The sequence below is a fragment of the Elaeis guineensis genome, chromosome 2, assembly GCF_000442705.2.
Source record: "Elaeis guineensis isolate ETL-2024a chromosome 2, EG11, whole genome shotgun sequence".
NCBI lineage: Eukaryota > Viridiplantae > Streptophyta > Magnoliopsida > Arecales > Arecaceae > Elaeis > Elaeis guineensis.
In genome coordinates this window covers 15674013-15694594 of record NC_025994.2, presented here as the reverse complement: position 1 = coordinate 15694594, position 20582 = coordinate 15674013, and the positions used below count along the sequence as shown (strand labels likewise).

General features: G+C 43.5%; 1 protein-coding gene across 1 annotated transcript in view; it reads right to left on the bottom strand.

Moving 5' to 3' along the window:
• The window catches only part of LOC105059574 (uncharacterized), a 50545-nt gene extending 31146 nt beyond the window's left edge, over positions 1-19399 (bottom strand). The window contains 2 exon segments of the mRNA XM_010942915.4: positions 18726-19160; positions 19163-19399. Of these exon segments, the coding sequence (XP_010941217.2) occupies positions 18726-19160; positions 19163-19286 (559 nt within the window). The 5' untranslated portion in view covers positions 19287-19399.
• Between the last annotated feature and the right edge of the window lie 1183 nt (positions 19400-20582).

Here is a 20582-nt window from a genome sequence, read left to right as displayed (position 1 = left end):
TCGACTGCCCATTTCGCTATCCTTCCGGAAGCATCCGCTCGATGCAGAACTACCTTAATCGGCTGGTCGGTGAGCAGTGTTATGGTGTGCCCTTGAAAGTAAGATCGGAGCCTTCGAACTACAATCAACAAAGCGTAAGTCAGTTCTCTAACTTAGTATATCTGATTTCGGCATCTCTCAATACTCGACTTATGTAGTAGATCGACCGTTGAATTTTTGCTTCTTCCTTAACCAAGACTGCTGCGAGAGCCACAGGGAAGACCACCAGGTACAGGAATAACTCTCCGAGTTCGGGCTTTACCAATAACGGAGGTGAGCCGAGGTAGCTCTTTAATTCTTCGAATGCTTACTGACATTCAATGGTCCAACAGAAGTTCTTCGGCTGCTTGAGAGTCTGAAAGAAAGGCAGACATCGTTCGACCGACCTTGAGACGAAGCGATTCAGAGCCGCTTCTCTCCCAGTAAGGCGCTGAACTCCCTTTATTGACTTCGGGACGGTCATTTCCCGGATAGCACGAATCTTTTTCGGATTTGCTTCGATCCCGCGCCCCGATACCATAAAGCCCAAGAATTTTCCTAAGGTCACTCCAAAAGCGCACTTGGCTGGGTTCAGCTTCATCTTGTATTTTCGGAGGACGCTGAAGGTCTCTTCAAGATCGGCGATGTGGCTCGTCGAAGATTTGCTTTTCACAAGCATGTCGTCCACGTAGATCTCCATGTTGCGGCCGATCTACTCCTTGAAGATCTTGTTCACCAGTCGTTGATAGATCGCCCCTGCATTTTTTAGGCCAAAAGGCATGACCCTATAACAATAAAGACCACGATTAGTAATAAAAGCAGTTTTTTCTTTATCCTCCGGTGCCATCCTGATTTGATTGTAGCCAGAAAATACATCCATGAAAGTGAGAAGCTTATGGCCCGAGGTTGCATCCACTAATTGGTCAATTCTGGACAGAGGATAACTGTCCTTCGGACAGGCTTTGTTCAGCTTTTTGAAATCTATACACATCCTCCACTTGCCGTTCGCCTTCTTGACGAGAACCACATTGGAGACCCAGTTCGGATAGTTGATTTCTCTGATGAACCCGACTTTCAGGAGTTTATCAACTTCCTCAGCTATTGCTTTCTGCATTTCCGGTGCATGACCTCTGACTTTTTCCTTCATTGGCCGATGTTTGGGATCAACAGCTAGACGGTGTTCCATGACTTCCGCATCAATCTCTGGCATGTCCGCCGGAACCCAAGCAAAAACATCCGCATTCTTTTGTAGGAAATTGACGAGCTGTGTCCGTACCTCTTCTCCCAAGTTGGAGCCGATCTTCACCCATGCTCCTTGTTTCCATCGTTCAAAAGAATTGAGACAAGATCTTCAATTGGCTCACCCCGTTTTTTAGCAAGGTCGTCGCGGGTGTCCAATCCATCAACCGGACAGGGGTCAGACTGACCATTTCTTTGTAGGGCTATGTTATAGCAGTGTCTTGCCAGGACTTGATCTCCTCTGACCTCTCCGACCCCTTGGCTAGTAGGAAATTTCAGCTTCAAATGGTAGGTCGATACCACAGCTCGGAGGGCGTTAAGGTCGGGTCGGCCGAGTATTGCATTGTAAGCAAACGGCGCCCTTACTACCAAAAAATCCACTTGCGCTCTTGATTGCTTCGGGTACCGACCTGCTACTACGGTTAAAGTTATTACTCCTTCCACCGGCACAGCATCGCCAGTGAACCCCACCAACGGAAGCTTATCGGCCCTAATCGACCATTCAGAATGGACATTTTTAAAAATGCATCGTAAAACAAAATATCGACAGAACTTCCACTATCAACAAGAATGCGACGTACATCATAGTCAGCAATATTTAAAGAAACTACAACCGCATCATTATGGGAAAATTGAATCTCCTTGGCATCTTCTTCAGTAAAGGTTTGAATTCTTCAGTCCTCTGCCGCTTGGGCGGTCCGACCGATCCACTGGCTGCTCCCCGCCGGGGTCCTCCAGAGATGGTGTTGATGATTCCGATTGGAGACCGATCTTCAGGCTATTCTTCCCTCCTTGGCGGCTCTGGCTGTGGTAGAGCCCTCGGCCGATCCTCCCTACCTTCAGGTCAGCGTCGGATGAATCTGTCGAACCGACCTCGTCTGATGAGCTCTTCGATCTCGTCTCGGAGCTGAATACACTCCTTCGTGTCGTGGCTGTGGTCACGATGATAGAGGCAAAACTTGTTAGGGTTGCGCTTCTCGGGGTGTGTGTGCATCCTTTCCGACCTTGGCAGCTGCTCCCTGACCTCCATCAGCACTTGAGCTTTTGGAGCATTGAGAGGGGCGTAGCTGTGGAATCTTTCTGGGGGAGAGCTCCGTCGAACCTTGCAGTCCGGGCTCCTCTGCCTACGAGTTCGGAGGGGAGTTCGGACACGCTTGTGTCCGGGGGGAGTTCGAGAACGTAGCCGAGCTTCACTCGGCCCTTTTTCAGTTGCGGGCTTGCTGGAGTCACCCACCTGCCGCTCCTTCGCGGCCTCCTCATTCTTCAGCTTGAAGGCTTCCTCTGCTCGGGCATATCCTTCGGCCCAAGCCAGCAAATCAGCAAAGTCCCTTGGATACTTCTTTTCCAGAGAAAACAGAAGATCGTTCTTTTAAAGACCGCTCTTCAGGGCCGCCATTGCAACTGATTGGTCCAAGTTCCGGACCTCCAATGCGGCGGCGTTAAAACGGTTGACATAAGTTCGGATAGATTCTCCCTCCTTCTGCTTGATGTTGATGAGGGACTTCGAACCTCTCCAGGGACGTCGGCTGCTGACGAAATGAGCAGCGAACTAATGGCTCATTTGATCAAAGGAGAAGATAGTATCCGGCTTCAGTGCCGAGTACCAATTTTTTGCTGCTCCCTTCAAGATAGACGGGAAAGCTCGGCACAGGATGGCGTCTGGTGCTTCATGGAGCAACATCATTGTCCTAAAGGCCTCCAGGTGATCAACCGGATCCGAGGTCCCGTCGTAGCTCTCGAATTGGAGCTTGAAGTTCGGCGGGATCGGTTCCTGCATAATCATTTGAGAGAAAGGAGGATCAGTACAGATATCCTCACCGTAAGCAGGGGGTGCATGGCGGAGCTTTTCGATCCGCCGGTTCATCTCCTGGAATCTTTGATCCAGGAGGTCCTCTCGACTGCGAGTCTCGAGGGTCTTCTGATAGAACGGAGGTAGGGACCCTCAGGGGGTGGAATCGTGATCAGACGGAGGGCTCTCCGCCTTCTGCTTCCCTTTTCCAGGGAAGACAGGGCGACTAGCCCAAGTGGCCCGCCCGATCACCGGATTCTGAAACTCCAGCGATACTCTTTCCAACCGCACAGATGCCTGCGGCTGCTGCTGCTGCATGACCTGCACTGCTTCGGTGAGGCCCCTGACCTGCTGAACCAGCAGGTCGAACTGCTCCATGCCAACTGCCGTTGCCGGAGGAGCCTGAGAAACTGGAGACGAGGTCAGAGCTTGCGGATATCGCTGAGATCTGGCCACGGAGGCCGTAGATTGCCTGGTGGATGCCTTTCGGGGAGGCATCAGATGAGGATCTTGTAGGAAAAGAAGAAAATGTCGAAGATGACCGAAGACAATCCCGTTGAGTACTTTAAAAATAAGGGTCCTGCGAAAACACAACCCTTTCCTCTAGCGCCAATTCTGTTGGTGTAGAATTCCGCCGATGCTGGAGAAGCTGGAGTCGAAGAGATCGCCGCCGTCGCCGGAACCCGCAAGGAAAGTCTAAACCGGAGTTGGGGGTGCTCCGGCAAGACCCTGCGACGCTCAAGTCAGTACTCTGCCTCAACAGAAATGGAGTACTCGAATGGGATTTTAGCAGAGTTTCGAGATAGAGTTTTTAGCTTAGAGAAGAACGTATCTGGGGGTCCCTTTTATAGACGGAGAGTGTAACTAATTGACAGCGACGTCTGTAACTGCCTGGTAGTGGACCGTTCGGGGCCACGCGGAGTTTGTTACGGAGAGTGGAGTGGTGTCAGTGGACCGTTCAGGACCACGTGGAGTTTGTTATAGAGAGTGGAGTGGTGTCTGTTGTCGCGACTTGCCAGAGAGTGGTGGGACCATGTGGAATCTGTTACAGAGAACGAAGTGGTGTCCGTTGTCGCGACTTGCCAGAGAGTGGTGGGGCCATGTGGAATCTGTTACAGAGAACGGAGTGGTGTCCGTTGTCGCGACTTGCAGGAGAGTTCGGACCGGACGGCTGAAGCTCGGTTGGGACGTCTGATGGAGCGGACAGGCTCTCTGTCTCAGCAATCTAAGAGAGGCTCAAATGTCTCCGAGGTTGCTGACGAGTCCACTGTTGTCGGGTGCTGTTAGGATTTGACGCCTCGAGATTCAGCCCACATTGAGCCCACAGCGAGGTTCGCGACGAAAAACGGAGTCCAACGAGACCAAGATCACCTGAATCGGAGCTCGGATGGAGGAGATACGAGCTTTTGAAGTCGGCACGATAATCGAGGCGACGGAGGACCGCCGGCGACCGGCGGCGGGCGGCAGTGGCGCGGCCGCAGGCGGTGGCGCACGGGACGCGCGACCCAGGCCCGCGCGGTGGGGGCCCGGGGACCAAGCGGGCTCGCGGCCCAGGCGCGCGCAGGCGCGGGCCGGCCCAGGCCAGCGGCCTGCTGGCCCCTTGCCCCGGTCCACCGTGGACCGGGTGGTCCACGGCGCGGTCTGTGGACCGCGTGGGCGTTTCCCACGCGTTTCTCGCGGTCCACGGCACTATTCCGTGGACCGGAGCGCAATCGGAGGGCCCAGGTGATTCCCGATCTTGATCCGACGGTCCAGGAGGGTTTTTTGGCTATGTTTAGGATTACTAATCCCTCTCTAATCAAGGATTAAAGTCATAAATCAAGGATTAAAGTCAGTTTATGCCTTTAAAACCCCTGAGAACGAACAGAAGAGGGGGGATTCGGGTTTTCTCGCCGCCGTACGAACCAGAGGAGAGAGAGAGGCGTGAGGCGCTGTGAGAAAGGAGCAGGAGGCTCCTGGACAGCGGTCGCCAGGCTCTTCAGGGGTTCAGGGGGGTCTCCAAGAGAGAGAGCTTTTGTGAGGGAAACTTTATGTGAGAGAGAATTGGGTGTACAAGGGTTGAGGGTGAGGTCTCCTCTTGTAAAATTTTCTTTTCATAGTGAAGTTTGCATGCCCCGTGGAGGCGAACCCTTTTGTGGCTGATCCACGTATTTTGATTGTTTTTCCTTTTGTTTTGTTTCTTCTTTCTTCCTGCTGCATCGCGTGGTACTGAAAGGATCTTGGGAGGTGGTGTCCTGGCCAGATATCCACCCAACAGGTGCCTTGGGCGCTGACGCTGCAGGCGGAAGTCATCTGCTGTAGAAGCTCGGACGGGGACTTTTTGTTGGAAAAGTCCGACAGGAGTCCGATTGCTAGAGAAATCCGTCTGAAATTTGCCTAATGTAGAAGCTTGTCTAAGGACTGTCCATCGGAGAGATCCGGTTTCATAAGAAATACGATAGAGAGTTGACCGACAGTGGAGTTCGGATGGCGTTGTGGAGATTCGTCCGCTGGAGGAGTCTTGAGGACACTGTGGAAGGTCGAACGTTAGAAGAGTCCGGGATTCAATTCTGTTGTAGAAGTTCGGACGGAGTCCGACTCTTGTAGGAGTCTGGATGAAATCCGTTTATCGTAGAAGCCCGGACGAAGATCGATTGTCGTGGAAGCTCGGATGGAGACTTCTTATTGTAGAAGCTCGATCATTGACGAAGTCCGGAAGAAGTTCGGAGTAGAGATCCGACTGGTGGAGCCCGTCAGAAGTTCGTCTGGGATCCATCCACTGTAGAAGTTCGGACGGAGTCCAGCTCTTGTAGGAGCTCGGATGAAATCCGCTTGCAATGGAAGTTCGGAGTAGGGTCGATCATGACTGGAAGAAGTCTGGAAGAGATTCGAAGAATAATCGATCACTGTAGAAAATCGGCTGATAGTGAAGCTCAGAGAGCGTTTGGAGCAGTCCGGTAGATGAATGGAGGAGCTCATTATTGAAGAAGTCCGGATGGTATTATGGAAGCTCGGACAGTCAGAGTTCAGAAAGACGCCGCACAAGATCGGAAGCCGGAAGAGCTCTGAGAGGGTCGGTCTTTTACGAACTTCGGCTGGAGGTATTTTATACCCAACACCAACTTTTAGCACTGCTCCTATCCCCTCTATACACCAACCTACCCTTAAGCATCTGTTTCACAATTTTCCTTTCCTAGCCTCGCTATTTGATGTTTTAGGTACTATTACACCACAAATTAATCCATCATGGATCACTTTGAAATAATTACATACTAAAGGCCAAGGAAACTCATAAAGTAGAAACTATGGTCTGTCATATCGTCCCATATGGGACATACCTTACTAGAAGAAAACCGATATTAAACTCAACTTTTCGAGTCAGTACAAACTCCGTACCATCCCTTACCAAGGCATATCGAGATGTACCAAAGTGTATACCAACCCATTCTGAGACGTACCGACCTATAGCAAGGCATACCAAGATAAAAATTGAGAAAAATGATTAGAGAGCTATTTTAATACAGGATGCATATCCATACCATATTGAATATATCATACCGAACCCATAAGGTATCAATAAGATATCCGGTAAAGAGATTGCGGACCTTAGTAGAAACTATTTTAAATTATTTTTATATCATTGTTTGTCATTAATATATCACATAATATGAATGCCCAACTCGTTAAATATCACAAATTTTTCATATTGTCACACGTGTCATTGCCAACTTATATGTATGTAATTAAATGGTTGAATAAAAAATAAGCATTTTAAATCTTTAGTGGTAAATATACGATTGAATGGAATCATTGAGAAGCTTTGAATTGAATCTAAACTCACAAATCCATCAGCATTCTAGTTTTTAATTTACAAAACAATGGGAAATGTAAACATATGAGCAAAGTTATAAAAACCAACTATAACTGAGTATTTTGGCATGTATCATGTACCATACTATATTGCATTTGTAAACTATTAATAGATACAAAGGCATACCAATGGTATATATCATGCCAGTTCAAGACCAATATGCCCCCATATGTGCTACTTCAAACCTTGCTCGAGAAGATTACAAACTCTTGAATCTTGAGTTAAGAAGGATATCCACCACATGCCGATGGCTCCAATTCACAGTGGTTTGATGATTTGATATAGGACCGATGATCAAAATTCGAATCACTTAACGATCAACATAAAGGCACTCATCATGGTTGACAAAGGTTATTCCTCAAATTAAATTAGTAGATTGGCTATGGGTAACCAGAGTTTTGCATGTAGAAAGGGCATTTTTTTTCTAATAGTTATTACTATTTAAGTATTTGTTAAACTGATATTTGATAAAGTTCTAATTATTTTTAAGAGCCTAAAATGAAAAATGCCTACTGTTGCTGCGAGGCTCCGGAGGAAAAAAGGCAAGGTCGGTCAAGAACTGAGCTGAAGTTTTGTGAGGGATCAAGTTGGTGAAGTCTGCTGACGATCCTACAAAGAAGTCTTAAAACCAATGGGGGACCCTCTTATTTAGGACCCTTCGATACTTAAGCCAGCCGGAGCCTCAGAATAGATAGTGAAAAAAGAAAAAGTAGAGAATAAAGAGAGTGGACTTGAGCAGAAAGAATGAGAACTTCAAATTCCATTTAGTGGGGGAATCAGAGAAAGTTCAGCAAAGTTTCAACTCTTGAAGTCCAATTATGGCTTACCTTAGGAGAGTTTCCTTTATCTCTTTATATAGAGGAGTTTGTTAGACCGTTAGTAACCACCTAATTCAGAGTATCTTATTTGTTAGACGGTTACAGATAACCACCTAATTTGTTAGAAGTTTGTTATAACAGAATAGCCAACTGTAGAGAGAGCATGAGTTGTCTCACATGGAAAATAGCTATAACATAGCTGAAGAGTAACTAGCTTGAAGTATATGTGGCCCTGGAAAAGAAAGGTTGGTACAAAACCAATGTCTCCTTGATGTGTGTTGAGTAGCAAATTGGTTAACCTAACACCAAGTTGGTAACAACCCGATCTGGTTTGGAATAGTAGTGATGAGTCCTCAAGTTGACTGATGTGATGTAGTATTTCCTCTATAGATCGATAAAAAATTGATCTCTTTTGACGCTGCCATGTGGTTAGAAGTCGATTAGATGCACCAACATATTACCCCCCACTTTCCAAATCTGAAATGGCATTTGTCACATCGGGTGTGGGAAGTAGATCAAGTGACGGTATCCGACCTCTGCTGCTAGAAATAAATGCACCATATAGTAGTTACAGCAGTATTAATTATTTAATGATACAAAGTGACACGCTGCTTTTCAGAAATGATTCATCGAAACCGTTGGCAATTATAAGAGCTCCAAAAATTGGGAGGTCATTATTATCTAGGAGGTAGCACCCAGAATAATTAAATGCTTGCTCGCCACTTATAAACATGCTATTGCTGCCATATCTATCACATGGATTAGACCTGCATGGCTTAATCTGGGAGAGGTGTGCCGAATAGTTTTTCCTCAAAGTTGCTGGATTATTGCCAAATGTCATTGATCTATCGGTGGCTAAAGTTAATCCGGGCCGTTGGCTATTTTTATAAATAGACAAGCTCATCGCCTTGCTGGTTACTTTACTACTTTACTGCATGAAAGTGCTGCCAGCTTGTCTCCAGAGAGCTCTTTCGCCCTTGCAATTGCTAGTGCCGCTGGAACCAGAGAAGAGAACTCTATTAGGGTCGTCGAAATCGGAGAAGACAGCCTTCAGTACCAGCAAAACCATAGAAAAAAGTCCTCATCCCCACTTCTTAAGTAGGTTTTCAGTCTCTCCCTTCTTTCCTTCATGTCTTCCAGGTTTTTTTCTCCTGCTTTTGCTCGTTTTTTCCTTTCTTTTTTTTATTTCTCCATTTTACCCTTCTTTTTTATAAAAAATGTCTTCTCGTAGTGGCAAGATGAGGGGGAAGAAGAGTCAGGATGATCGAATACCTCAGTCAACCCAGCCCCAAAATGAGCTAGAGGTGACAACTTCACCTCGAGCAACAACTGAGATCGGTACCTTAGGTCATCGGTATCTTAGGTCAAGACGATCCGAAATCTCCAATTCGAGAATTTTTGGATTACTTCGATCCTAGTACGAAGCAATCTGTTATAACAAAATCTGACCTTCACGAACTTAAAGAAAAATATCAAACTTCTGAAGATTTTCAGCTGATAGTACTAGATCGGGATGGTCAAATTACCAAACCTCCAAAACAAAATGTTGCATTTTACGATAAACCACTCTGATCTGGACTTCGATTTCCTCTTCATCCCTTCATTAGCAATGTCTTAGATTTTTATAGGCTTCATCCAACTAAAATAACTCCAAATGCTATTAGGATGACAATAATGTTCATCATCGTTTGTAACTTTGCCGGTATAGAACTTAGGATTTCTTTCTTCACGACGTTGTTCATCCCAAAGAAACATCCATATGAAAAAAGCTGATGTACACTTTTCACCTCGACCATAATATAAATTCGGTCCAAGCCTTCCTTCATCTATCCACAACTAGAAAAATCATTTTTTTTTGTTTTTTCCAGTATACCTTGCGGATTCAATTGTAGCTGACGTAAGCCTGAGCTTAAATGGAATTCCAATAATGAAGTCCTTACCAAGGATAAGAAGGCTTTTGCGGAGCTGCTTGGTATGAAGGTATCCAAGCTTAGTCAATTGGCGAACGACCAGTCTTTGTATGATGCAAGTATCTGCCAAATCTCTCCTTGGGGTAAGTCCGATGTCATATTCCTCTTTTCTCTTTTTCTTTCCTTCCCTTTTTCTTTTTTTAACAAAATTTTTTCTTGTTACAGCAAAATGAGGTTTGATCCAAAGAGATTGGTTGACGTGAAGAAGAGAGTAGGAGTCAGGTAATAAACCTGCTATGAAGAAAAGCAAGAATGCAGCAAGTTGGAGATCGGCTCCTTCAGCTCCTCGAACTTTTTCAGCACCCACTTCAATAATAATTCCTTCACCTCCCATCCCTACTACTGAGCCGGTGTCAAAAGCTTCACATTGGCAAGGAATCGAGGTGGCTCATCCACCTACAAAGAAGGCTACACGTCCAAGACCAAATTCTTCTCCTGTGCCTCCGACATCGGCAAGACCAGCTTGATCAACTGAACAACGACCGAGACTTCCAGAGACTACACCTTCCTCATCAACTGAGAGGGTTGACGTCTCTCAAATATCCCTATTTGAGACACCGCGACTCAACCGAGATCTGCTGTGAACGGTTATGCCTCAAAGAGATTTGGATGCTCGAAGGCGAGACAGCTCAATTGAGCAGTTACTGAATCATAACTATGCTAGCCTCATTGATGTAAGCTTCTCTATTTATTCTTTCATTTATATCGATTTTTACTGATCTCGTACTGTTTCTCTCTTCTGGTGGCCTTAAACTACAAGTTGCTCCACGAGCACTTGATTTGGTTTCACGAAAATAAGAGGTCCTTGAAGGAAGGACTTAAGGCTGAGCAGAAATGTAAGAAAGTAGCCAAAGAGAAGGCAGCCAAGGAGGCCAAGACTGCCAAAGGACTGAAAAAGCAACTTTAGAAAAAAATGACCTCAATAAAAGAGAAAAACCAAAAGTTGCTAGACGATCAATGCATGATCAATGATTACGAAAAAAAACTTGAAGATCTGCATGCTAAAGTGGAGCGGATCCCCAAGCAGGAAACTAAGTTGCAAGAAGCTAAAAAAGCAGCTCAGGCCCATGAAAAGGCAACAGAAATGCTTCAACGACGGGCCGACCAAGATCAAAAGAGAGTTGTTGCTAAAGCGGTTGAAAATTAAAGGCTTTGAAAGGCTTCTGAGGGGACATTTGACTTCGGATTTCAGAGCTATAAAAATCTAGTCAAGAAGCTCTTTCCTGACCTTGATATCAGCCAATTAACTCGCGAAGCAGCCATCAATGCGGCCGCTGAGGTGGCTCCTGAACCTGCTATTGAGACAACTTAGCCCATAGTCGAAGAAGTTACTGTTGCTGAGGTAGCTCCTCAATCTATCACCAAGGTGGCTTCTCAACCGCAAACCGAAGTGGCTCCCCAAATAGTTGCTGAGGCCCCAGCAGTTGAAGTCATATCGGTTGAGTCTCCTACAGCCGAAGCCTCCAAAGATCCATCTCCATCCTCCGATAATCCTCAGGCTAAAGCTTGAAGTTATTTGTATCTTCTTCTCTTTTTAAATTTTTATACTAGCCCTGTGTAGGCTTTTTGTGAATATACCTTTTATCAATGAAAGAATAAAATTTTTCAAGTGTGCATGTTTTCTTTTTCTCTTTTTTAATTAGTCTATCCGACCTCACCTAACCCGATCTGGATTTCACTATCCCCTACGGGTCTTGAAGAATTTTCAAATTATGTTCATAATGAACATCATCAGACCTCGGTTGGATCGACCATAAAGCCGATGTGGCTTAGCATAATAAGTAAACATCAAAATGTTAAAATGATCTGATCTCGAGAATTAGATCGATTAGTCGAAAGCAGACCAATTTTAATGAATCAAACATTTATAATAGAAATCTAAGAGGTACCTTTGCTTGGTGTCAAAATGGATAAATTAGGTCTCCCATATATCAGATGGGGTTCCAACTTGTAATGTCCCATCTTCTTCCCTTTCAAGAGCATGCTATCTGAGAATTTAAGTTAGAACTTAAGCCTTCCCAAGTTGATATTTGTGAGGTTCAATCTGTAGATTAGGTGTCTCACATCGGATGTCCGTGAAATCCAATCTGGAGATCGGATGTCTCACATTAAATATTTGTAAGATCCAATCCGGAGATCGAATGTCTTATATTGAGTCATCCTAGTTTGGTTGGAATTTCTATAATCCACGCTCGATTTTTCCCAATCTCGTTTGGACACACTTCATCTTCATCTTGTCCTTGTTTGGTCGAATAACATGACCTCATTTGGACAAAATTATTTGTACTGTCCTCATTTGGTCGGATGATCCAACCTCATTTGGATGAGAGTTTGATTTGTTTAACATCATTATTTGGTCGAATGACCTGACCTCGTTTGGACAAAATTTTCATATCATCGTCATTTGATCGGGATTTATTGATCTCGTTGGGATGAAATTTTCATATCATCCTCGTTTGATCGGGATTTATCGATCTCATTTGGATGAGAAATTATTCTTCATGATGCCTTGGTTTGGTTGTAGAAATCCAACCTCATCAGATAAAAATGGAGATATTGAGGAAAGTTTTATTGAAGGCTCATTGATAATACACTCTGAAATTTTCAGCATTCCAAACATGTGGAATAGTTGAGCCATCCAAATTTTTCATTCTATATGCTCCTGGTTGGATTACTTCAGTGAGCCAATAGGATCCTTCCCAATTAGGAGCAAGCTTCCCCTATTCTGAAGGCTTTGAGACTTCAATTTGACGGAGGACGAGGTCTCCTTTGTGAAAAAGCTTTGGTTTTATCCCAGCATTATAGTATCCGGCCATCTTTTGCTTATAAATTGCCATGCAGATCCGAACTCTTTCTCTGATTTTCTCAAGTAAATCCAGATCGATTCTAAGCCGATTTGAATTGCTTTCTTCATAAAAATCTTTCACTCTAGTCGTTGGAAGTCGATCTCTACTGGAATTACAGCTTTGGCTCCAAAAGTGAGTTTGAAAGATATTTCTGTGGTTGACCTCCGAGATGTAATTCTATAAGCCCAAAGAACACTATAGAGTTCATATGCCCAGAGTCCTTTTGCTTTGGTTAGCTTTGTTTTTAGATCTTAAAGAATAATCCGATTGGTGACTTCAACTTTCCCATTTGATCGTAGATGTCCCACCAAGGTAAGCCCATGGTCTATATGAAGCTTAGAACAGAATTCTTTGAATTTTAAATTGTCAAATTGTCATCCATTATCAGCAATAATGACCTGACATAATCCAAAATGGCAAATAATTGACTTCCAAACGAAATCTTGCATCTTTCTCTCAGTGATTTGTGCCAAAGGTTCTGCTTCTATCCATTTGATAAAGTAATCAATGGCTATCATTAAGAATTTTTTTGTCCTATCACCATTAAGAAAGATCCAAGGATATCCATTCCACATATAGCCAAGAGCCATGATGCTGTGATCGAAATGAATTCGACTGTAGGCTAATGTTGAATATTAGCATATCTTTGACATTGACCACATTTATTAACAAGATCAGCTATATCTTTTTGAATAGCTAGCCTATAATAACCTTGTCAAATGACCTTGCATGCTAGCGACCTGCCCCCCAAATGGTTATCATAAATTTCTTCCTGGACTTCTCGAAGAGCATAGTCAGCTTCAGATGATCGTAAGCATCGAAATAGAGGAAATGAATATAACCTCTTATATAATTGATCTCTCTGAAGAACATATCATGGAACTTGCCCTTTAATTCTCCTTGCTTCAATAGGATCTGTTGGCAAAACTCTTCTGATAATGTAGTCAACCAGCGTATCAATCCAACTAGACTCATGGCTGATTTGCATAATTGGTAGAGTTCGATGCTAGGCTTTTCAAGATAATCAATAAGAATCTTTTCTCTGAGTCCGAAAAAATCCAATGTAGCAAGATGATATAGTGCATCAGCTCGGACATTCTTCGATCTCAGAATTTGTATGACTTCTAGGTCTTCGAAACTTTTGGCTAAATCTTTTATATTCTGCAAATATTTAGTCATTATAAAATCTTTAGCTTCGAATTGACTTCGTATCTGTCCGATGATAAGTTGAGAATCTATGAAGACTTTGAGCCTTTTGATTCCAAATTCTTTTGCCATCTTGAGTCCAACAATCGATGCTTCGTACTCAGCACTATTATTTGAGGTATTGAAGTTGAATCTTAAGACATATTCAGTTACAACACCTTCTAGACTAGCTAGAATCAAATCAGCTCCACTTCCTTTTAAATTTGAGGCTCCATCAACATGTAACACCTAATAAGAATCTTTAACAATCTCCTTTGGATTTTCTGAGATTGGCTCTTCGTCAGGGATGATACACTCCATGATAAAAACAACTAATAGTTGAGCCTTTAACGAAGATCGAGGTCGATAATGGATATCGAATTCATTGAGTTCAATAGCCCATTTCGCTATCCGACATGAAGTATCAAATCATTACAGGACTAATTTCAAAGGTTGATCGGTTAAGACAGCAATCAACTGAGCTTGAAAATACAGTCGAAGTCATCGAACCAATGTTATAAGAGCATAAATCATTTTCTCTACTTTAGTGTATTGGATTTCAGCATCTCGCAGTAGTTTGCTAATATAATAGATCGGCCTTTGTATTCCTGCATCATATCAGACTAGATCGAGCTAACAACACTAGATGAAACGGATATATACAGATATAACTCCTCACCTTCAACTGATTTTGACAATAATGGAGGTGAGCCGAGGTATTTCTTGAGGTTATCGAAGGCAGTTCAGCATTCGTCTTACCAACTAAAGTTCTTGATCTACCTCAAGATTTTGAAGAAGGGGAGACACTTCTCAACCAATCTGAAAATGAATCAACTGAGTGATGCTATCCGTCTAATGAGTCATTGTATCTCTTTTATTGTACTTGGATGTTTCATGTCCAATAATACTTAGATCTTTTCAGGATTCGTCTCTATTCCTCTTTGGATTACAAGAAAATCCAAGAATTTTTCCGATGTCGCCTTTATTTCCTTTTATCTCTCTTCGCTGGTGAAGCTTTTATGGGATTTAGCCAACAAAGATATCCCTGTCCCTCGATCATGGGCACGAGGGGCAGACAAAGGAGTGTAAGTGTCAAAACATCGAGATGGGCTTCTTGGCCTCGGATTCTTCTAAGGTCGGCTGGAGTTATTCTCTTACCGATCTCCACGATCCTCTTCTCAAGGCCATTTTTTCTATTCTTTTCTTTTTTCACCTATCGAGTTATACTTTCTTCCTCAGCCTAAGCATACTTCCGAACCCGAGTTAGCATTTGATCATAGATGTTCGAAAAGTTCTTGTTAAGGGAGAAGATCAGGCAATTACTCCAGAGTCCTTACTTCAAGGAATGGACTCATTAAAATTTTTAACTTCAAGTGTGGCTGCATTGAAGCACGCCATGTACTCACACAGGGATTCATCCTCCTGCTGGTTAATGGAGAAAAAACTATTTGTATTCTTTAAATGAAGTCGGTTATTACCGAAATAGATGACAAATAGCCTTGCCAATTGTTCAAAGGAAGAGATAGATCTAGGTTGAAGCCCAAAGAACCATATTCTTGCAAATCTTTTGAGGGTAATAGGAAAAGCAATGCAAAGCAGGACATCAGATGCCCCTTGAAGCCTCATAAGGGCTCTACATCCCTCAAGATGATCCAATGGGTCAATGGAATCGTCAAATAATTCCACCGTTGGCATCTTGAATTGAAAAGAAACTGGTTCATCCAAAATTTCTTAAGAAAAAGGAGATCGTAAATCAAAACCTCTCTTACTTTGGAAATGACTCCCAAGTTGTACTTCCATCAATTTCTTTTTGAGATCTTGAATCTTTTGCTCAAGACCTTCAGCATGACTTCCCACTATCAAGAATAGACTCCCCTTCAAAGGATTGATTGGTCTGAGCGAGATGATGATCACGATGGAGATCTTAATGGATTGGTTGCTGATTGTGCTGGGACAGAGCTTCTTGAGGAATTGCCTCTTGCTGATGCATTGTAGTGCATTGGAGTTATTGTACAACAGTAGTAAGAGCTTGAACTTGCAGAACTAAAAGATTGAACTGTTGTGGATCAACCATGATTGGAGGTTGAATGGCTTCTAACATGCCTCTTAAAGAAGACGGCAAAGGAAGAGAATTGTTCTGTGCTCTCCGATTCACCATTTTTTCTTCAACTTTCTGGGCAAGACCCTTCCTCTAGCGCCAATCTATTACTATAAGGCTCCGGAGGAAAGAAGGCGAGGTCTGTCAAAAACCAAACTAGAGTTCTATAAGGGATCAAGTTGGCAAAGTCTGCTGACGATCTTGCAAAAGAAATCCTAAAATCAATAAGGGACCCTCTGATTTAAGATCCTTCGATGCTTAAGTCAGTCGGAGTCTGAGAACAAATAATGAAAAAGAAAAAGTAGAGAGCAAGGAGAGCAGAAAGAATGAGAACTTCAGATTCTCTTCAATAGGAGAATCAAAGAAAGTTCAGTAGAGTTTCAACTCTTAAAGTCCAGTTATGGCTTATCTTTGAAGAGTTCCCTTTATCTCTTTATATAAAGTTTGTTAGGCCATTAGTAACCATCTGATTCGGAGTATCTTGTTTGTTAGACAATTACAGATAACCACCTAATTTGTTAGGAGTTTGTTATAACAAAATAGCCAGTTATAGAGAGATCGTTAGTTGTCTCACATGAAAAATAGCTGTAACATAACTGAAGAGTAGCTAGCTTGAAGTATATGTGGCCCTGAAAAAGAGAGGTCGGTACAAAACCGATGTCCCCTTGATGTGTGTTAAGTAGCAAATTGGTTGACCTAACAGAGTAGCTAGCTTGAAGTATATGTGGCCCTGAAAAAGAGAGGTCGGTACAAAACCGATGTCCCCTTGATGTGTGTTGAGTAGCAAATTGGTTGACCTAACACAAGGTCGATAACAACTCGATCTAGTTTGAAATAGTAGCGACGAGCCCCGAGTTAACTGATGTGATGTAGTGTTTCCTGTGCAGATTGATAAAAAATTGATCTCTTTTGATGCTGCCACATGGCTAGAGGTCGGTTAGGCACCAACACCTACCAAAACAAAGGTGGTATTTTGATAATGTCCCAGTGATGAGAAGTAAGAGAATTTTCTAAATATGTCAAAAAAAAAGCCTTCAAAGCAGATATCATACAATTTTTCTAAACTTATTTCTCATTATCAACACTACACTTACCAATCATCTATCACCACTACTAATTGACCAACATTCCATCACCAATGCCACCCACACTCGTTGAACAAGCATCGGTCCTCACCTTGCCCGCTACATACAATATACAATCCTATAACAATAGATTGATGTTCATTATAGGTTATTATTTTCTACAACACTTTAGAAAGAGATAGAAAACCATGTTTGATTCTGGCCATTATGTCACATATTAGTAATTATCTTATAAAATTTATTTGAAAAAATTTCCTGCAAGTTGTAACATAAGAGGCATGACATTCAATGAACTAAAAGTAACAACAGAAAATCGGACCTTTCATTGAAAAATATACTTCATCAGTATATTGGAGAGATTCAAAACCCCAATCCTTAAAATACTCAAAAGTACCATGGTTCGCCGAACCACACCAAACTAGACGATTTGGGACATGCTGAACCATACCAATGGCTCACCAGTGCGGTTCGGATGTCCAATTCGGAACGCCGGTGAAGGAGCGAGGAAGAAGGAAAGAGAGGAAGAGAGAGAAAAATAGAGAAAAGAAAAAGGAAAGACAAGCAGTGGCCTGCCGAGGCTGTCAGAAGACTGCCAAGCCTCAGGATCTGCATGGTCATCCACGAGATACGAGAAAGGAGAGAGATTGATAGAGAGAGGGGAAGGGATGGGAAGGTAGCGGGGAGGCCATCAGAGGACCATCAGGTGGCCATTAAACAATCCAAAATACCCACATTGCTGGCTTCATTGTGTATCGAGTTTTTTCAAAAACTCGATACACAGTGAAGCCGGCAATGGGGGTGTTTTGGGCCGTCAAATAGCCACGACAGTCCTCCGACAGCCTCCCCACTGCCTTCTCCTCCCTCCTCTCTCGTTCCTTCCCTTCTCTCTATCTCTCTCTCTTTTCATTTTCTTTCGCAAAGGACCGCATAGTCTAGGAGGCCTCGGTGGCACTCTGGCAATCTCTGCAGCCCTCCAGTGTCTATCACTGGCATCTCCATCGGCCTCCCTCCCCTTCTCTTTCTCTCTTTTCCTCCCCGTTTCATCCTCCATTTCTGTATTGGTTCGAGCCCAATACGATCCACTATGAGGGCATACCGATTCGCACCATCAGCTGGCTGGCACAAGATCAGATTTCGAGTCGGCAATCCTTGCTCAAAACCATATAAAAGAAATTAAAGGAACCCTTCCAAACATCAAGCATTCAAAACCATGTGAACGATATCAAAGGAGCCTTTCCAAATGTTAAGCATTCAAAACCATGTGAACAAATCAAAGGAATCACTCTAATCATTAAGCATACTCCATTTTCATGCCAAATATCATTGCCCTCAACTCTTCCTCCTCACATTCCTTTTACTATACAACCTTTAATAACTACTTTAACATTGTGAAAAACTTCCTTATGGATTTCTAAAGATACACCCCCCTTCCTGATAGATATCCCCAAACAGAATGACTCAATCTACAAGCTTACCCTTTTCGATCAGGGGATACTCCTGATCTCCTTCAAATACCAAACCATCAAACATAGGAAGGGCTGCATAGTAATTTGAATCCAAAATAGCAATAGTACAAAAAATACATGCTTTTACTATTGAATTAATAGTTCCTCGCCTCCTTGTACAAAACAAAATAATAAAATTAATAAATATAATGATCTGCTCGAACTTTTTACGGATCTCTAAGATGTGAACAATTCTAGTGTAGCGATCATCAATAATTTCAAATTTTTAATCTGTGCTACGTAAACATAACCCTAGACAAGCACATTGTAGTCTGAAATCATAGTAAACAAAGACTTGGACAGAACAGGGCATATGGCATACCTGACACGCCGGGCAGTGTCTTCACCACTGAGGCAGTCGTCAAGCTGCTCTTGGGAGTGTTCCCACCGCCGCCGCCGCCAGTGGTTTTCATAGCCATCATCTCCCCGCTGCTCGCCGGGAAGGACGAAGCGAACTTGCCCGAGCCTCTCCTGCTAAGCCAGGCGGAAGTGGGCACCTCGTCGGAGAACTCGGAACCGGCGTCGAGCCGGCTGGAGGGCGAGATCATCGGGGACGAGCCGAGGAGGATCTCGGAGGGGTTGTAGCTCCCGATAGGGATCTGGACGGTGTCGTGGCGGAGAGGGGAAGCTGGGACGTGGACGGCGGCAGCGGGGCGGGTGAGAGAGGAGAGGCCGTCGGCAGAAGCGTGGCGGGGCGGGGGGATCATGACGGGGGAAATGGAGCTCCCCGGAAGGGAGAGGTCGGGGGCGGGGGGGAGGTGGAGCAGGCGTCGGTGGCGACGGAATGGGAGCGGGCGGGGGGCGGGGCGGCGCCCGGCGTGACGAAGCCCACCTGCCGGACCTTGGGGTCGATGACCGTCCGCGGGGCACGGCGGAGGTCCATGGATCGGGTGACGTCGGCAGCGGAGGGCGGCGGAGAACGGTGGAGGAGAGGCGGCGAGAGAACGACAGTCACGAGGGTTGGGAAGGGGAATTGGGGGAATTGGCTTCGTGCATGGATAAAACATAAACCGGGGGCTCGGGTTAGGGTTTGGAAGGAAGTGGGGTTGGAGTCAAACCAAGGGCCAAGTGGTGCGGGAGCCATCGGATTTTCCCGAGAATATTTATTTTATGAATAAAAATTAATTATACAAAATATCCTTAACTGTTTAAAAATTTTTAATTATCTCCTAAACTTTAATTTAATATAATCAAATCATCTAATTTTTAAATTCATTCATTTCATGTTCCAACCATGGAATTTATCGAGCTATCATGGTGGAGCTATTATGTGATGTCATTTTTTGCATCATTCCCTCCTCGAAGATGGCAATTTTGGCCAACACCTCTGGTATCCAATTTGAATGGAGCTAGTTTTATCCGATTTAATTAGAATCTAAGATGAACATGGATTCTAAAAAAAAATATCCAAAGTAGGCTCGAATCGGATATAGATAATGATATGCCCTTCTCCAAATCCGACCCTATATAATCTTAGTCTAAATCCTCCTTTTAAAATCATAATATTTATAATATTTATATGATAAGTTTTCTATCTAACTTGATCCAATCCAATCCCTTTTATCTATCCAACATGCATCTTGTAGGATTTTGATTAGGGGTGGCAATCGGATCGGATCATAAGCGGGTCGGATCAGAAAATCGTCAATTCAAACCCGACCTGTTTATTAAATGGGTTAAAAATTCAAATCTGAATCTGACCTATTTATTAAACAAGTTATCCGACCTGATCCATTTAATCCGTTTATTAAATAAGTCAAATTGGATTAAACGAATTAAACAGATTAAATAGGTCGGATTAAATGGGTCAGAAACAGGTTAAACAGGTTAAACAGATCTTAAATGCGTTAAACAGATTAAACAGATCGGATTAAATAGATCAAAAATAGGTTAAATAGGTTAAATAAGTTATCTGACTCAACCCAACCTGAATATTAAATAGGTTAAACGTGTCAGATATCTAAAATTCAAATCCGATCCACTTATCAAACAGATTAAACGGGTTGATCCATTTATGATCCAAATCTATTTAACTTAAATCCAAACCTGTTTATGACGAATCGAATACGGGTCGGATTGACGGGTCGGGTCATATTTTGCTAGCCCTAGTTCTGATGGCACAGCAGAAGTACGGATTTCAAAAATTTTTCATTATGAAATCTTAACCATCAAATTTTAA